This window comes from Scardinius erythrophthalmus (assembly GCF_964197995.2).
Source record: "Scardinius erythrophthalmus genome assembly, chromosome: 3".
Taxonomy (NCBI): domain Eukaryota; kingdom Metazoa; phylum Chordata; class Actinopteri; order Cypriniformes; family Leuciscidae; genus Scardinius; species Scardinius erythrophthalmus.
In genome coordinates this window covers 19,079,054-19,097,266 of record NC_138223.1, presented here as the reverse complement: position 1 = coordinate 19,097,266, position 18,213 = coordinate 19,079,054, and the positions used below count along the sequence as shown (strand labels likewise).

General features: G+C 37.7%; 1 protein-coding gene across 1 annotated transcript in view; it reads left to right on the top strand.

Annotated features, from left to right (window-relative positions):
* The window catches only part of LOC308688309 (uncharacterized protein), a 94,299-nt gene that overhangs the window by 59,005 nt on the left and 17,081 nt on the right, over positions 1 to 18,213 (top strand). Inside the window, exon 3 of the mRNA XM_081361289.1 lies at positions 12,951 to 13,673. Within this exon, the coding sequence (XP_081217415.1) occupies positions 13,020 to 13,673 (654 nt within the window). The 5' untranslated portion in view covers positions 12,951 to 13,019. The remainder of the gene's footprint in view (positions 1 to 12,950; positions 13,674 to 18,213) is intronic.

The following is an 18,213-nucleotide window of genomic DNA, read 5'->3' as shown; positions in this document are numbered from 1 at the left end:
TATGGGGAAATATATTTATTAAATGTTTAAATTGCAAATATCACATACAAATGTATTCATCTAGTAGATAGCAAGCTGATAAGTTAGATGCTAAATAAGCTAGCATAACTTTATTTACCACATAAGTAGGGCTGGGCGGTATGACGGTATATATCGTTACCGCGGAAGAAAATGTCAACCGTAACAGATTTTTTTTATTCCGTGTATACCGCAACATGTAAATAAGAAGGCGTGGTTAACTCGCATGCAGCGTGCGTGAGACTGAGACACTGATATTTGTCAAAGAAACATGAAGAAAGACCAAGAGGACCAAGAGGCGCAGAAGTCAACTAGAGCAGTGCAGCACACTGAAAGTTTAGAGAGACACACATGCTCACAACGGGGCTTACTTGACAACAAGTTCATATATCAATATTCTAACGAATAGAAATAACCTTAAATAATGTATCTATCCGTCTCTTATGTGTACAGTTACTTTCAGAGAGGACGCGCAAGCGGTTGCTGTGGTAATGAATATTTCCAAAATTCCCCAGCTTAACTTCCCATGGAAATTTACCGGAAACTTTCCGGAAATTTACCGGAAATTTTCCGCCCCTTTGCAACCCTACTGCAGAAAGCTTTGTGTGCGCTGGAGTGCTGAGTTTATATTTTAAATGCTCATTTTTATGGTTTATTTCTCAATCGACTAATGGCTTAAATGAAAGGCTAACAGTCGACTAGGAAAATCTTTAGGGGGCAGCCCTACAAGATACTTTTGATCAGTTGATGGACGGTTGCAGACGGTTTCAAGTTTGTTGTCATAGGGTGAGGAATTTTTTTTTATTTCTACGTGCCACACATTCATCACCTTGGAAGTACTTGAGTTAGTTCACTCAAATTAAAATGGGGATCCTTTACTCACTCTCAAGTTAAGTCAAACCAATACAACTTTTGTTTATCTTCAGAACAAATGCAGATATTTAAAGAAACTTGAAAGATTTCGGTCTCTGTATTGATTAGCGTACATGCATATATAGACCACATCAAATATGGTAAGCAGAGAACAAACCTCGTTGGGGCTTATACATCAAGCGAGCGCGTTTTAGCTTCCATTTACCGTATTTGATGCGTATGTGGTTGTGAATTGATCAATATTTATGTGTATAAAAGCCTATAAAAAAGGAAAAAAGTATTTTTTCCTTTATTAATTTTCTTGAGCACCCAATTTGAGCCACATAGCTTTGCTGTGGTTGTGAGTGCTTTGGATCTTTTTTTACTGTGTATAAAAGCCTACAATAAATCTGTTCATAATATAAAGCAATTGTGTCTACTCAGAAGACTTGGATTGTGTTTTGAACATGAACAAAAGTCTTAGATATTTAGGTTAACTGTCCTTTCAAATTTTCTATTGATCAAGAATTTCCATTCTTCATGTTCTGTAAACAGAAATTCATCTTTCACATTTCAAATTTGACAAGTGTTTCTTTTGGGCATTTGGGACTCCCAAATGTTGACAATTTCACAAATTCACTTTTATGTAGTTTTAGTCTTTTTCTTCTGGGAAATGGATCAAAAGTATTGACTCATCCCTGTTATTTGATCACATAAGAGTTAAATGCTGTTGATTGGATAAAAATCTGTCCAGTGCAGGATGAGTCATTCATATTTTTGGTTGGTTTTCCCGAAGGGCTGTACATTTTAAATAACTGCTAAAAGTGAGTTTTAATCAGCTTTTTGAAGTACAGTAACATTTAGATGGCTTGATTGCTAATGGGCCTAAAAGCCACGATTTTTATTTCATGGGATATTCATGGGACTGTGATGCTTATAGTCTGGTGCTCTTTTTTTTCAGACCACATGATTCTCTCTGGTTTATGTTCTCTCCATCTAGGTCTCATTTATTTCCTCTGATATCAGTGAATGCAAAGTAAAATAGTTCTGTGAAAATCCTCGTAGCTGTAGAGTTGATTTAAATGCCAGCATGTTCTGTGAAAAAGATTTCTGTCTGCTTGGCCGTCTGCCTGTTCTGTTGGAGAGGTACTCTGGATTATCAATGGTACTAAGGCTTGTGTTTCAATCCTGACAGAGCCAGCATAGAGTGCCCCTTTGCAGTACTTCAACTGCACATCTGTGTCTTTTGTTCCGGGATATCAGAGCTTGATGCTATGGTCTGCCAAAGCCATACAGATGCATCCACAGCAGCACATGGTTGCTGGCTGGGCACATATTGCCTAAGTACTTACAAATACACAAAAAGGCCTGGCTCTAGACATAGGCTCTTTGGCTAAGTAATTGGCACAAGCTTTTAGTCACTGTCCTTTTTTTTTTTTTTTTTTTGGCCAGTGCAAAAATGTTAAAAGTAATGCTTGAGTCAATTAACAAGCTATATGTAGGTGAGACAACTCATGATGTTGCACTCGGATGAACACTCAAGGCTGTCTGGGATGGTTTCAGATCCTTAGGTAATATTAATGTTTTAAGCACATATGATTAATTATTATTTATTCACTTGCTAAGTAGGTTCAACTTGCTTTTAAAGTGCAGGGCAATTGTAAATATTTGTTGACTGCTCAGAGGTTGTATGGGTCAGTCTGCATTGTTCATTGCATCAGAGTGCATGTCTTAGCTGAATAGAGAATTGATTTGGAGACAGGAGCACTTCAGGGACTGCTTCAAATCTCTCAAGTTTTTATCTGCAACTTATTGCTAATTACCAGTGGAATTTTGGGAGGAGGCATGAGAGGCTGTGCAAAATATCTACTGTAAAAAAAAAAAAAAAAAAAAAAGAAGGTAAAAAAAATATATATATGTATGTGTATATATATGTATGTGTATATATATATATATATATATATATATATATATATATATATGTATATGTATATGTATATGTATATGTATATGTATATGTATATGTATATGTATATATATATATATATATATATATATATATATATATATATATGTATATGTGTGTGTATATATATGTATATGTGTGTGTATATGTGTGTGTGTGTGTATATATTATATTATATTATATTATATTATATTATATTATATTATATTTAATAATGGTTGTTTTTATGCCAATATATGCACTGAAACATAATTGGTTTAACAAAAAATCATATTACAAACAAATTACCAAAAAAACAATCAATCAATTGTTCATGGTCCCTTTGCCTTGTAAACTGTGTAAACATTACAATCCTGCAAAGCCAGATTAAAAAATAAATAATAATAATACTGAAATTACTGATAATGTTATCTCATCTCTGGCAGCTCATTTTTAGTCTGAGTCTGACAGACAGGTGAACATGATCTGCACACATTGCTTGTGGGACACAAACAGATGTGTTGCACTGAATTCTTTTGTTGCTGTGAATGGCGTCCTACTACCCTGGAAATCAGAGTTCTTGCGAGAGCACAAGTTGAATTTGCTCAGCGAGTTACTCTGGCGTCGAGTAATGATGCTCATTTAATATGCCCTTGTATCCGAGCTGCACCAATCACATCGGGTTATCTGATATAGGCGGGCCAGAGGCGAGCTAAACAGATGACGACAGAGCTGTGATGTCGAAGTCATTAGTAAACATTGCAAGATGGCTATGGATGAACACCAGTTGTTTGAAACGGCTTTGGCCGCTACAATGAACGAGTTAAACTTTTTATCTAAAAGAGGAACAGAAGACGGCGCTCGAATCGTTCCTTTGCAAGAAGGGCGTTTCTGCTGTTTTGCCGACCGGATACGGTAAGAGTCTAATCTACCAGTTAGCTCCGCTGGTAGCTAAGTGTATGGGGCTTCTTGCGATTGGTCGTAGTGTTATCCAATTGCGTGCAGTGAGATTATAAAATGCATGCTTGGTGCCGCCCCTCGAGCTGGCCGATTTTCATTAGTCGATGCCAGACCATTAATCTTTCAGATTTAGGTCTGGATTTCCAGGCTAACGTCCTACGTACTTAATGACACTTTCTTTGTGTCTGAGCGGTTTTTATGCTGACTGTGAAATTGTTGGGCCTCATTCACTAACCGTTCTTACAAAGAAATGTGTTCTTAAACCCCACTTACGCACTTTACGAAGATTCTGACTTTTACTAATGTTTTCTTATCTTGGATTTGTTCTTAGCTAAGAACAAAATCTATGCACACTCAAGAGCACTCTAAATGCACATTTGAGTGATGACAGTTTGCTCCAAATAATTGGTTACTGCATTTTATTTAATTCTAGAGTCGTTTACAATGATAGTATTTTACTGTAATGTATTTCTGATCAATTGTTGAAAAAAAAAAAATTAAATCATCAATTAAGCTTATTAAATCAAATATTATGCCTCGTTTGACATTTACCCGTTGCAGTAGAATTTCTATTTCAGAATTACTGAAGGTCTTTTTTTCGTTTGGTGATTGGTGGACCACCACCGTCTGTGCGTCTTTTGGACATTCTCCAACTTTTCTTGCACACAGCCCTGAAGTGTCATGTCCTTGTATGGGAATTTTCAGGGCGTTTTCTTATGCTAATTGGGAACAACTGTCACACGCTTCATCAGTCCTAAGAACACCCGTGCGATCAATTCTGTTGTTTAAGAACATGTCATGAATCCAACATAGACTTTTCTTAGGAAGTTTATTAAGTACAAAGTTAAGAAAATTCTTAGGAAGATATTGGTGAATGAGGCCCATTGCTGTTGGGACACCTAAAATTTCTTTGACAGTAAGAAAAGCTTTAGAAAACATTGAAGTTTGGTTGAGACCTATAAGCAAATAATATATATTTTTAAAACTTCATAAAAATTAAAATCAGCCAAGTAAATTTAGGCTTTGCATTTAATTGTAATATAATTAATATTAATGAAGTAATAAAACATTTGAACATTTTGCATGCTAAAAATAGTTTTTACAGCTCCACTACTAGGGCTGCCCAAGACTAAAGGTTTTTTCTAGTCGACTAATCGACTGTTCATTTAAGCCATTAGTTGATTAGTCTCTCATTTATGATAATAATTTAATTACTTACGGACTGCATGATTTTGCCATTTCCTGTGGAGTTTCTTTTTTTTCTTTGACCAACCGTCTAATTAAAATTTGGTTGACTATGCCTCTTTTCGTCGACTAACGTTTGGTCCAGTTTAAGGGGACAGCCCTATCTGCTACAATTACATCCACTGAAATCAAAGGTTGTAAAAGTGACCAATTTATATCTAACATCAACTGATATCAATAAATGTAAAAAAAATCTCTAACCAATAACTGATATGGTTATGATGTCTTGCATCCGTAAAAAACATGCACTACCACTTCACTTCGACATTGACTCACCAAGCAGCCACATCACTGCTTCATCCAGCTATTTTTCCAGCCAGTAGTTCTTTTTGCAGTGACCTTGTCCTCTTTTTTTTTTGTCTTTTTTCTTTTTTTTTTAATGAGGAATGCTTTCCCCTCAGGGTCGTGAGTCATTCTACCACAGTAGAGCTGTGTTTACACCTGTCTGTGTCTCTGTCCTTTAGCTGATTTTACCTCTCTATTATATGATACCTGGAGGCAAGGTGGTGGACATGGACAAAAAAATAACATGTTTGTGTGTGGAAAGGTCTTGGGTATTAGCCTTATGACATTTTTGGATTGTAAAATCTTTAGATGTTCGAATGAAAGTAGCTCTTTTGACTGCACCTCATGACCACAGCTTCTTGTACGTCTTCTCGCCGGAACACGGCAGTGAAGCAAAGCATTCACAATAACAGCTTGTGATGTCTTGAAGAGATGTTTGTCTATGGTGAGGAACTTCTATGTCAGGCTTGTTCAGACGATGCAAACTCAACGGTCTGAAGAGATTCAGTGGAATTGGCATTCGGTGCCACTTATAGTCAGAGCGCTATTCACATTTTACATTCTATCACTGGCTAAAAACTCTCTGTAGAATTCAAATCTGATAAAGAAGGGAGGTAAATGCATCTGAAATTGCATACTACATTTGCTGAGAAGCGAACTTGTTTGTAGTATGAATGCAATCCGGACGTACTACATCTGTCATGTTGTCACTGTCATGTGCCGTTCCTCTCCAGTGGTCTCATGGGATATTGAAGTGTCCATTGGTTTCATGCTTCAGAATCTCGGCAGAATTAGTAGGTCATCCATGTATTTTTGCCAGTTGTTTTATGAATACTATGATTTCGGACATTTCACATACCGTTTTTCACCTGCTATATAGCAGGGAAGTTTGCATATTCAGATGCAGGTCATCACCTGAATAATATTATATGATTAAATGACCTCATGTTTCAGTCTATCATTATTCCTTACTTCTCACTTTCTTCAATTAGTATCTTCCTTCCATCCTTAAAGGGATAGTTCACCCAAAAATGAAAATTCTGTTAAAGTTTACTCGCTCTCAAATTGTTCCAAAACTGTTTAAATGTCTTTGTTCTGCTGAACACAATGGAATATATTTGGAAGAATGTTTGTAACCAAGCAGATCACAGGCCCCATTGACTACCATAGTAGGGGAAAACATACTATGGTACACAATGGGGCACCGAGATCTGTTTGGTTACCAAAATTCTTCAAAATATCTTCATTTGTGTTCAGCAGAACAAAGACATTTATACAGATTTGGAATAACTTCAGGGTAAATAAATGATGACAATTTTCATTTTTGGGTGAACTATCCCTTTAATAAACATACTACAGTAGCACAGAGCTAAAATCTCTTTAATGCCAAAGGGTATGGTTTGTGCATAAGCTAATTATGGAGACATATGTGACCTGATCCAGCAAAATGAGTCACAGTGACCCAAATTTCAAAATTGAGATTTTGGTATTAATGGAAAGAGGAGACCATAAGCTTTCAAATGATATCCTAGTCAAAGTCATACCTTGAATGGTTGTAAAGATATATACATTTGAAATATGGTCGTCTGCCCTCTTTTTCCAACTGAAAACCTGAGAAAATCGCTTTTAAAGTTTTTTGCCCGTTTTTTGTTGATATCTTTCAAAATCCATTGCATTTAAAGGGATGAACTATTTATTGTACAGCTTAATTTGACCAAAGACATTAATATATGCTATTATGCCATGCTGAAGCTCAAATTATTTTAAAGTTTTTATTTGAATACATAATTTCAAAGGCACTTTTACAAACATTTACTAAAATCAGAAAGATTGAACAGAGGTGCTACAGTTTTCCTTGAGAGAGGGTGTGTGTGTGTGTGTGTGTGTGTGTGTGTGTGTGTGTGTGTGTGTGTGTGTGTGTGTGTGTGAGTGTGTGAGTGTGTGAGTGTGTGAGTGTGTGAGTGTGTGAGTGTGTGAGTGTGAGAGTGTGAGAGTGTGAGAGTGTGAGAGTGTGAGAGTGTGAGAGTGTGAGAGTGTGAGAGTGTGAGAGTGTGAGAGTGTGAGAGTGTGAGAGTGTGAGAGTGTGAGAGTGTGAGAGTGTGAGAGTGTGAGAGTGTGAGAGTGTGAGAGTGTGAGAGTGTGAGAGTGTGTGAGAAAAAATAATGTTAGCCTATGCAATCACATCTTTGTGTAGGCTAGTTGACAATAACAGTGTAACATATTCATAACGGAGATACCAACAGTTAAATATTGGGTTAAAATAAATCAAACACATTGTAATGGATTCTCCTTGCAGATAAATACACTCACAGAATAATTGCACTCACTCACATCCATACACGATAAATACCACAGGGCTGTCACTTTCGCTGTCGCTGTCATCAGAGGATGACACGTCTCCAGATCCAAAACAATCACGCCTTAGCCACTCTTGATAACCAGCAGCTTAGGTTAGAAGCCTCCAGTGAGTTCAACGCTTTTGGCGACTTTGCTCTCTTTTGACAGCGATATTTCTCAAATTAATAATAATTAATCTTTCTGAGGAGATCTGCTAGCTTGTTTACACAGAGCGCTGCGAGTCTGACAGGAGAATGGCTGGACCAATCGCGTGCCGGTCAGTCGAAACGGGGCTTCCCATTGACAAATGATCAGCGTTTGTGTACATTTCTAAGCTTTTTGATTGGTCCTATACAACGTGAAACACCATATTTGGAGAGCAGAGACAGTTTGAGGGGATTCCCGGGAAATGCTCAGAGGTGACGAGAGGATTTGAGAAAAGCATTTCGAGCGAATTTAGTAAAACTTTGTAAATTTAATAGTCATTTAAATACCTTTACTCAATTATCTGGACTACGAAACTTTAGGAGATTATTTTTGAATGTCTGTTCTTTGAGATTTAGCAAAAAAAATTTTTTTTAAAAAAATCTATTATTTTCATTGTTTTTCCACATAATCGGCCCATATCTTAAAATGGAACGTTGCGACTTCCGACTCATTTCGCCAGATCGGGTCACATATTGATTTTTTTTCAGTATGATGCTCATGCAGTTCAGCTATGCATAGCCTGTCAATGGATAGTCTTTTCAGCCTGTTCTGCCTGTCTTTTCTCACAAACCATTTCTCTCTAACAACCCCCCCCCCCCCCCCCCATTTCTGTAACTAACCTGAAACCCTTTAAAAGTACCAATTGATGCTTCTAATAAGGTTTTTCTGCAGGAGATCTGTTTTCCAGCACAGGTTGCAGATATTCACCCAAATTTCTGTTCGTCTTTTGTACTTGTGTATCTTTAAAATGGGCTTGTTTACCATTTTGCCAATTATTCTCCCGCTAACGGCACAAAAGTAGTTGCTGCAGTTTTGATTGAATTAGTGATTTCAGAAACCAGGCGATGGGTTTTCCCCTTTATTTGGCTTGGTTCTTATCATAAAGACCCATCCAGGTACCTTTGGTTAATAAATATAATCCTTTCTTTTACTGTTCATTCATAATGTTTCCTGTAACTGATGTGTCCAAGAGGAGATGACAGTCGGGCAGATTTGTAGGAAATGACATTGGAAAACCAATAATACCGCTACTCTCTCCTCCCTCCCTTTCACCCCCTTTGAAAACGTTCTCTCTGAGAGGATGTGCCAAAACCCATTTTGGCTTCACCTTCCTCTCAGCCCCTTTAGATGTAGATAAATGAGCTGCTGCTGAAGTGTACACCGTGGTAATAACTAAAGAAATGATGCACCTCACTCCCTTATCAGACTGCTCGCCTACGCCAGCCTGGCCGCGTTCCCCGGGAGCCAAGCCAAATGCTTCTCTTTAAGGCAATGCTTCCAGTTTTCCATATCAGAGTGTATGTCTGGAAAGCAATACTTTTATAAACCTTCTGGAGTTTTCCCTGTGTCATCGCATAAACTGTGCTGTATTCATTAGTCATGTAAATGTTTGGTTTGTTTTAAAACCATTTTGCTTGCTTTTTGATGCAAGAATTTGATGAATTTATTACTGACTTGTTTGCTTCAAGTGTTTCTCTTGTTCCCTTGGATTACACTTACCTCCAAGTTCAAACCCAGGCACTTTGGGTTATTTTGTGCTGGTGAAAATGCCCAGCCTGAATCATTCAGATGTTTTCCCAAGTGATTTGCGGGTCAATGACAAATTAGTGTCTACAGTAAATGAAAGAAAAGAGCTTTTAAAAATCTAGTTCGAAATGCATGTATACCAAGTCCTTATAAATTAATTCTTTATAAATATGATGGTTTCGTGTGTTTTTTTTTTTTTAAACTTTCTGTGTGATGTAATTTGCGAGGTGACTTGAGCACTTGAAAACAAAGTCCTCTAGATAGTGCAGAAAGACGTGATATGCGCACTCACGGCCTAAGGAGTAAACTTTGAAAGGCTCACGCACCCAACTGTGTGCGAAACGAAGCACAACGTGGAAAATGAAGTATACCTGGGCCTTTAGAAACCTTCAGCTCCCCACTTTACTGCTGATGACAGAACATAGACTTACTCATCTGTCTTCAAAAATGCAGAAACCTTCGGCAAGAGGAGACGGGGGCAGCATTCTTTGCGAGGCGTACTAAACCAAATTACTGTTGTTAAAGCAGTTTTCATACACTTTAACAGTCTCACCCTCAATGCAAATGAGGCTTAATGTTATCGTGTGTGTTGCCGGTTAGATTGCAGTACTGTCACTTGATCACACACTGGTTCACTTGTGCAGTCTAACAGCACTAATTGTATTCTGTGTCTAATGCAGTTGCACGAATAGACCAGCATGCAGGACATGAATACTAACAGGAAGCCCAGTACCTTCAAGACACAGAATAGCCCACTTCACCAGGCACAAGCTCTTTGTGTTTGCACTGGCATCACTTTGCTAAGTAATTGCTTTTTAGCACGTTGAGAAACTAACCAAGTTTCAGTTTAGTCACCAGAGGACGGATGGGTTTTCTTATAGAGCTCACCTTGTTCGGCTTCTGTATGGGAAGGGAAATTGAAATGTCTATTTGAAGTTCATCGCCACATAATTATTTTCCAATTAGATCTTGCTCTGATCTTCTCTATTATAAAGGAAAGGATTCGGTAATCAAAGGCTCATCTAATCAGATGCTTTAAACCGTTTTAAATTGCCCTGAGATCTCTGCCTTCATATATATGCTGTGATTAGAGCTTAATTCAGACATCTGAGAGAAGTAAACGCAGAGATCTGATGGATGAAGGATATAGCTGTAATGGATGCTGCTTGTGTTAAAGAACAGGGACAAAGTTTAGCAGGTTAGAATGGTTCTGTTCGCCCCTGCTGGTAGATGCTGTAACTAAACCATCTGGACCAAAAAAAAAAAACATGTTGCTAGATTGACAGTCATTTATTATTGTGTGTATATTCTGACGATATATTAAATATTCCTCACTAATGTTTACTAGTTCCTGACTTGACAGATTGATCAGTGCAAACTATATAGTTTAATTCCCGCTAGATTGAATTGTTTTTTGAGCTGGTTTTTTTAGTGAACCAAACATGTACAATGAGAATTTTTTTTTTTTTTTAAAGAATCATTGAATTTCTGATTTAAAATTCTTTTAATTTGCCAACAGACTGCTGACGGCCATAAATGCTAAAGGCTAAATGCACTAAGAACAGTAAATAACTATATTTGCATCCACATCAACAGACAATAATGTTCTGTTTATTATAAGTGCTACTGCTTGGATGGATTCTAATTCGCTGGCAATGTTTTTATCATTCATCTGCTGGAATACATTCTGAAATTGATTCCAACAACATCATGTCTGTGTTGCTATCATTATAATAGAATTATAATAGAATTATAATAGAATTAGAGCGATTATTAAAATTTTATAGTTCTAGTTATCATTAATTTATAACATTGACAATTTTATAGTAATGTGCATTAATGAATTATGGACAAAAACATGGCCACTTGTTACAAAAATAAACACTGAGAAGAATTGTGTTAATCATGTCTTAATTGACAGGTACCCTCTTCATGGTGTGTAGGTCTTGTTAAATATCCTATTTCTTGTATATTTTTATGCGCACACAACAACATTCATGCAGTCAGTCAGCCTCTTATCGTCTCGGCCCATCTGTGCACGCTCAATTACCTTAATCAAGTCTCTATCAAACTCGCGTGCTTTCACACTCCTGGTTGGATTACACTGCTCATCCCTGCTTTCACTTGTACCGTTATCTATCATTTTACTGGCCTCTCTTTCTGTGAAGTTAGTACAGGGTTTAATTTAAAGGTTTTATTAAAAGGTTTAAAAAAAATATATATATATATATATATATTTTTAACTTGCCCAGCTAACATTTCAGTAGTCCTAAAACCACATGCCGCAAAACAAAAGAGTGATGTACATCCAAAAAAAAAAATGTGTAAAAGAGTAAAAACATGGTTCAGGGCAAACAGCTCCGCCAATGAGCCAGAAACTCACTCACACTGTTGGGCCATCCTTACTGTAACATGATATTATTGTGTACATCCTGCTGCAAGACGTGGCATTATATGTCTGGATACTAAACCCTTGTACATGAACTGCACTTATTTGGCAGTGATGCCCTCTGCTGGCTTTTTATGGTTGTCAGTGAGTGTATTTGATCTGTAAAGCAGTGATTGGAGTTTTTATTATCTAAATTTAGCTTGAATAGTGAATCTGTGTTAAAGACTTTTTGTCTAGACTTTCTGCCCCCAATGGTGAAACGTGATTGGTCTGTAATCTTCCTCCACATAGCTGTGCATTAAGGATCAATTCATGTTCTAATTGACGGAGATAAAATAAAATTTGGAGTCTAACATTTTATTTTTGAAGAATTGTTTGATGATAAAATACAGTTAAGAGTAATATTGTAAATTTTTATTGTAATTCTATGAAATAATTGTTTTCTATTTTGATATAATAAAATGCAATTTATTCCTGTGATGGCTGCCATTACTCCAGTCTTCAGTGTCACATGATTCTTCAGAAATCATTGTGATATGCTGATTTGGTGCTCACGAAAAATTCCTCATCACAGGTGAAAATAAGATGCTTTAAATACAAGTAGAAACTGAAAAGAAAGTTCAAACGAACAGCAGTTTTATAACATTTTGTAACATCATAAATGTTTTTACCGACACTTGATCAATTTAATGTGTAAAATAAAATAAATAAAATATCTTTGGGAAAATAAATCCTCTGGACCCCAATCTTTTGAACGGTACCTCATGTGTGTTTATTTTACAATACATGAACTCAAACATGCAAGTTTTTAAAGAAGACAGTAGAATTGAAATGGAATAGAGTAAAAACAGAAACTTGAATGTCTGAATGAAACTGAATGTTTGTTTGCATGTGTTGAAGTGATACTGTTGCCGTGGTTTCCAGGCCAAGCCTAGTGTAGATGATCAACTGCCAAGCAGGAGAGGTGCCCATTGTTTGAGGGATCCTCATATTGCATCTTTCCCAGCATAGATGCAAATGTCTATTGTTTTATTTCACAGGCATGAATAAAAGAATGAGTTACCCACTTCCTGCATGCTCTGGTTATCTCTTGTATAACCAGCCCCAACACATGCCTTTTATTGCCTTTTTATGTTGATTTTCATAGTGATTTGGACCATTTTTCTGTCTCCATCTCTCTTTCAGAATGCCAAGTCCTTGTCCTCTTCAGACAGCCTAGCGAAGGTGCAGGAGGTAGCAAGCTGGCTTTTGGAAATGAACCAGGATCTGCTGTCGGGGGGCAGCGGCAGCAGGGCGGCCCAGCAGCAGAGGCCCGGGGCAGGTAACAGCACCTCCGGCCGCACACCCCAGCCCCAGGCGGAGCACGTCAACCAGGTGCTGGAGGAGCAGGAGCAGGAGGATCAGGCGCAGAGGAGAGAACCGGGCGAGGAGGAAGAGGGCAGACGGGAAGGAGAGGAGGAGCCATGGCCTTCCGGAGGCGAACCGGTGGAGGAAGGACGGAGGAGCGAGGTGAACGGAGCCGAGAAGGGCGCCCAGTGGATGTGGGAGCAGGAGCAGCGCCGGCGGCGGAGACGGCATCGCGACGACGACGAGGAGAACGAGGAGGAGGAGAATAATAACGGCGGACGGGATGGACAGGTCGGGGCGGGGCTTCGTTCAGAGGAAGACGACGACCGGCCGGAGGAAGAGGAGAATGGTGACGAGGAGGAAATGGACCAGGACAGCGATGAGTTTGAACATTCAGAAGACAGTGGGAGAGAGGAGGAGGAGGAGGCTGAAGAGGAGGAGGAAGGAGAGGATGGCCTCCACTCTCCCTCCCTCAGGACCAGTGTTTCGGACCCTAATGATAACACGGACCAGTCCTCTGGACGACAGCACCAAAGCTCACCCTCTGTCTTCAAGAATAAGGTAAGCGACTGAAGTTCACTTTCTCAATTGGTCCTTAGTTCAAATGGAGATGTTCTTCTGATTAAGTCTAATGAAGTGAGAAGTATCTAATGCGGGCAGATGTTGATGGGATTGAGTCAGGGCTTCTGCAGTCATGGTGTTTGTTTCCCTCTACTGGTCGTTTTTGGCTTTGCATTAGATAAACAATCATCTTGTTGTGAGAATTGATTTTATGGAGTGATGAGCTGTCATTCATAACCCGAACATCACATCCCTGACTAAATGAAGGATTATGCCTCAAACAGGTTGGTTTGGTGATGTCAAGTATTGGCTTGTATCGAATGTGCATTTCTGGATTAGCTTGATACATTTTAAAACTAAATTGCTCTTTTTGTTCTCACTTGGGTGATGGAAGTTAAAGCAGGGATTCCCTTTTTTTTGTTCTTTGATGTAAAAAATCTCAGTACCACTGGAATTTTAATTTAATATTTCTAATTATTTAACATGTTCACAGTTCTCTGATGTTAGTTAATGATCATATTGACATGCAGTTAACATATAATATATTTAACCTTTATTAAGTGTTTTATTTTATTTTAAAATGATTTATTCACAGTATAAGGCTGCACAATTTAGTCCAAAAATTACATTGTGATTATCTTGTCATATCGGAGGTTAAATCACAATATGAGATAAACATTTAATCTCTTGTAGCTGCTGAAACATCCTGGCAAAATTATAAATATGTTTTTATATTTTTTTTTTATTGTTAACTAATTATAGAATGAAGACAGATATATTACTATTATAATGCTACAATTTTGCTTTATATTTACTAATAATATTTGAAGATAATAATAAGAATAATTTTATATTACATGTGACAATACTAATGTCATAAATTCTTCATTTTCAAATGCTAAACCTTGCGTGTAAATGAACAGCTCAATGACTAAATCATGTTTGGATTATTACACTAAGCCATATTGTGATTTCAGTTTTATGTAGGTTACTTGTGCAGCCCTTTTTATTTAATTTAATTTGACTTTTTAAAATATTGATTAGCTTTTCATCGACTCTCAAACCCTCTGCAGTTCCCTCACAAACCCCCAGTTTGGAAAACCCGGAGTTAAAGGAATGATTCAGCTAAAAATGAAAATCTTGTCATTTATTCACCCTCATGTTATTCCAGATATCGTATGGGTCGGATTGGCTACTTATAGTGTTCTGTGGGAAAAGTCATGTCTGGACTCGTCCACTTCTGAGGTTTTAAACCGCAAGCTGCCTGTTATTGCTCGTCATTGACCTTCCAAAGGAACGCGTTTTGGACTATTTGACCAGACTGGTTGTTCCTATATGCTTAAAGTTTGAACATACTGTCAAATTCAACATCTGTATGGAGACTAGTTTTGATGTTTATGGGGTCAGATGCAAGTGACCTTTAATTCCAGTCTGATTGGTTAAAAGGAACGTCTCTGACATAGAGACTGACTCTCCAGCCAATGGTTGTCATTCTGCAATCACCATAATTGATACATGTGTCTGTGGATCTGAGACGTCTGGCCCGTTTTTATTTTATTTTTAATTATTTTTTGGTTGCAGTGTTTGATCACCAATTGTAAACCTCCAAGGCCATAAACATTTACTCCAGTAATGTGTGTATTTTGGCATGACATTTTATATACATAAGCAGTTTAATTCAAACGTTGTGGATTAGTCAGATGGAAACAAAATAGAGAGATTGGGTCTGTTTTTGAGCAAAGAGGAAATGCAAATGAGCGGAGATGGAGAAGAGCGAGGGGAGGGAATGCAAGAGCGTGCAGACCCTCCTCATCCTCATGATGTCGACACGCTTGTCATCGCACTGACAGAAGACGACCCGCAAATCCTTCCACCGTTTGTTTCTGTGACTGAGCGGAGTCTCTCTGAGCTGCCATGGGGAATCGCAGTATGAAGAAGGTCGCACTGTTACTGGTGAGTGAATCTCCAGAGAGCATCTTATCACATCTGTGTGTGGAGAGCGTCTCCTCCGCCTTGTGTTTTGGATGAGAACACTGTTTATCTGATTGAGGCAGTCACAGCAGGGCTGAAGTTCGCAGAACAGTGATGTCTGGAGTGTGCCTTTTCAAAAGGATGTCAATGTTTTGTCTGTTTTTTTTTAACAACATATTGGCTCAATCTAGAGCACTGCCTGTCTAGTAGGGATGGGGTCAAGATGGTCGACTAGCTGACCTTGCTAAGTATTAGATTGTAAGCCGTAGTTTAGTAGTGGTGATTTAATTAGCCTATTGACAGTATGCTGTGCTTTAAGCACAGTGGGTTTCAAACTGGTTTCTGGGCACACTAGGGGGCAGCAAGAGGGTGTTATGGGCTTCACAGAAATGTTTGGAGAGAAAATGTGGTAATTTAAAATATTGAGATTAAGCAATTGATTTTATTTTTTTATTTATAGTTTATTATTGACAATCTTTAATGTCTTTAGTTAACTAATATTTTCATTTATATTTTCAGATTATAAAATGTAAATATTTTTCAGATTATATTTTACCATTAAATAGTGTATAAAATAAATTAAAATATAAATATTTAAATATACTGAATTTAAGTAACACTCCAACTTACAAGAATTAAAAGATGTAAACATAAGTTATGAATTAACAGTTGATCATCCCAGTGTAGATTAGATTGTTGAGCTGTATGTGAATCTCATTGCAATTGTTGGATATTTGCCTATCAGGGTAATGTTTGCCTGTAGTATACAAGCAAATAATGCTCATATGTAATGGGCTTTTAAAATCAAACAAAGGTGAAAGAACAAGGTTTTTAGCTTCTCATTGCATTGTTAAATGCTAAACAGTCTTTTGTTGCCTTGACAAGAATAGTTAATTTCTCTTAAAAGCCTGTTGCTCATTAGATGAGCAAAAGGAATTTAATTAGTCAGATCTTTTAAAGTTTTTATATATATATATATATATATATATATATATATATATATATATATATATATATATATATATATATACACATTTTGTTTTTGTGCATGTAATATAAATGCGGCCTGAGTCACACTAGAACAAAAAAAGTGTGTAAAGAGGTTTTGGTCACACTTTAGTTTAGGGTCCAACTCTCACTATTAATTACGACTTTTGCCTCAAAATCCTAATTACTGCTTATTAGTAAGGTAGTTGTTAAGTTTAAGTATTGCGCTCTTGTCAAGGCAACAAAAGACTGTTTAGCATTAAGGGATGTAGAATACGGTCATACAGAATAAGGCATTAATATGTGCTTTATACGTACTAGTAAACAGTCAATATCCTAGTAATATGCATGCCAATAAGCAACTAGTTAATAGTGAGAATTGGACCCTAAGCTAAAGTGTTACCGATGTTTTTCTTCAAATGAAAAATTTTTTCAGGAAAAAAGCACATGGATTTCGATATTCTCAGATTCAGGCCTCATTCATATGTGGAAATAAATCTGATATTAATCGGATGCGTGTATTTGCTTCTGCCGTGTAAGCGGACAGATGGGATATTCCCCCGTCAATGCAAGTCGTACGTCATTAAAAGAAAGCGATGGTGGCAAATGACATCAACTGAGGTGGACATCGACTCAAGTGTCTTGTCTTTCCCCCCCGCCTTAAGAGACAAATGTTTTGCTGATCTTTAAAGATGATGCAGAAAGCAAAAGCTTGTATTATAGGGCTGTCACTTTTGTGAAAAAATCCTGTTAGATTTTTGAGACGTGTGTTCATTGAATCGATTGTAAAATCGATTTTCCATGTCTAAAGACGTTTCCATTTTAAACGCCAAATATGGGCAAATCCACGGACAACTAACAGGCATTAGGACGAACGTAAAGAGGGCGCTTGAGACGCGCACAAGTCAGCAATATTCCTGTAGATTTATTGGCGTGAAGTTTGTGCACAATGACAAACAGGAGTGCAACATTCTCGAAAAACAATAAGCAGAGTGGACTGCCATAACATCAATGAAAAACATTACTGCAGGCTTCAACATGCCTGTGTTTACGGTTAGAAAAGTCAAACAAATGTTGCCTACAGAGGCGATTGTTGACCGTAGCCTGAATCTGTATGCATGAGACTGTCTGAATACCGGCAGAATTCACATTTTTGTAGTAAAATTAGAAACATTATGCAGAAGTATAAAGTGTGTTTGTCATGGTGCGTTCACACCGGACGCGAATAGCGCGTCAGGCGCTAGTGATTTCAATGTTAAGTCAATGCAAAGACGCGTTACGCGCATAAAAAATTCCTGCGGCGCGAAGGCGTCAGAGTTGCTGTGTGATGCGCGTTCGCTGCGGGCGTATCGTTACGAGCTGGACGCGTTCCGTGAAAAGACCGTTAAAATCGATTCCCTATTTTCGTTTTCGAAACTTCTGTTGGTTGGTCCGATCGATTGTGCAATCGATTTTCGAACGTAAAGTGACAGCCCTATTGTATTATCATCTTTTAGTCTGCGTCCATTGCAAATCGCAGCTTTTTACTTCCTTTTCGGCCTAGGTCACTACGTCTACCTTGGGTTGTTTTGCCAAGTGGAAA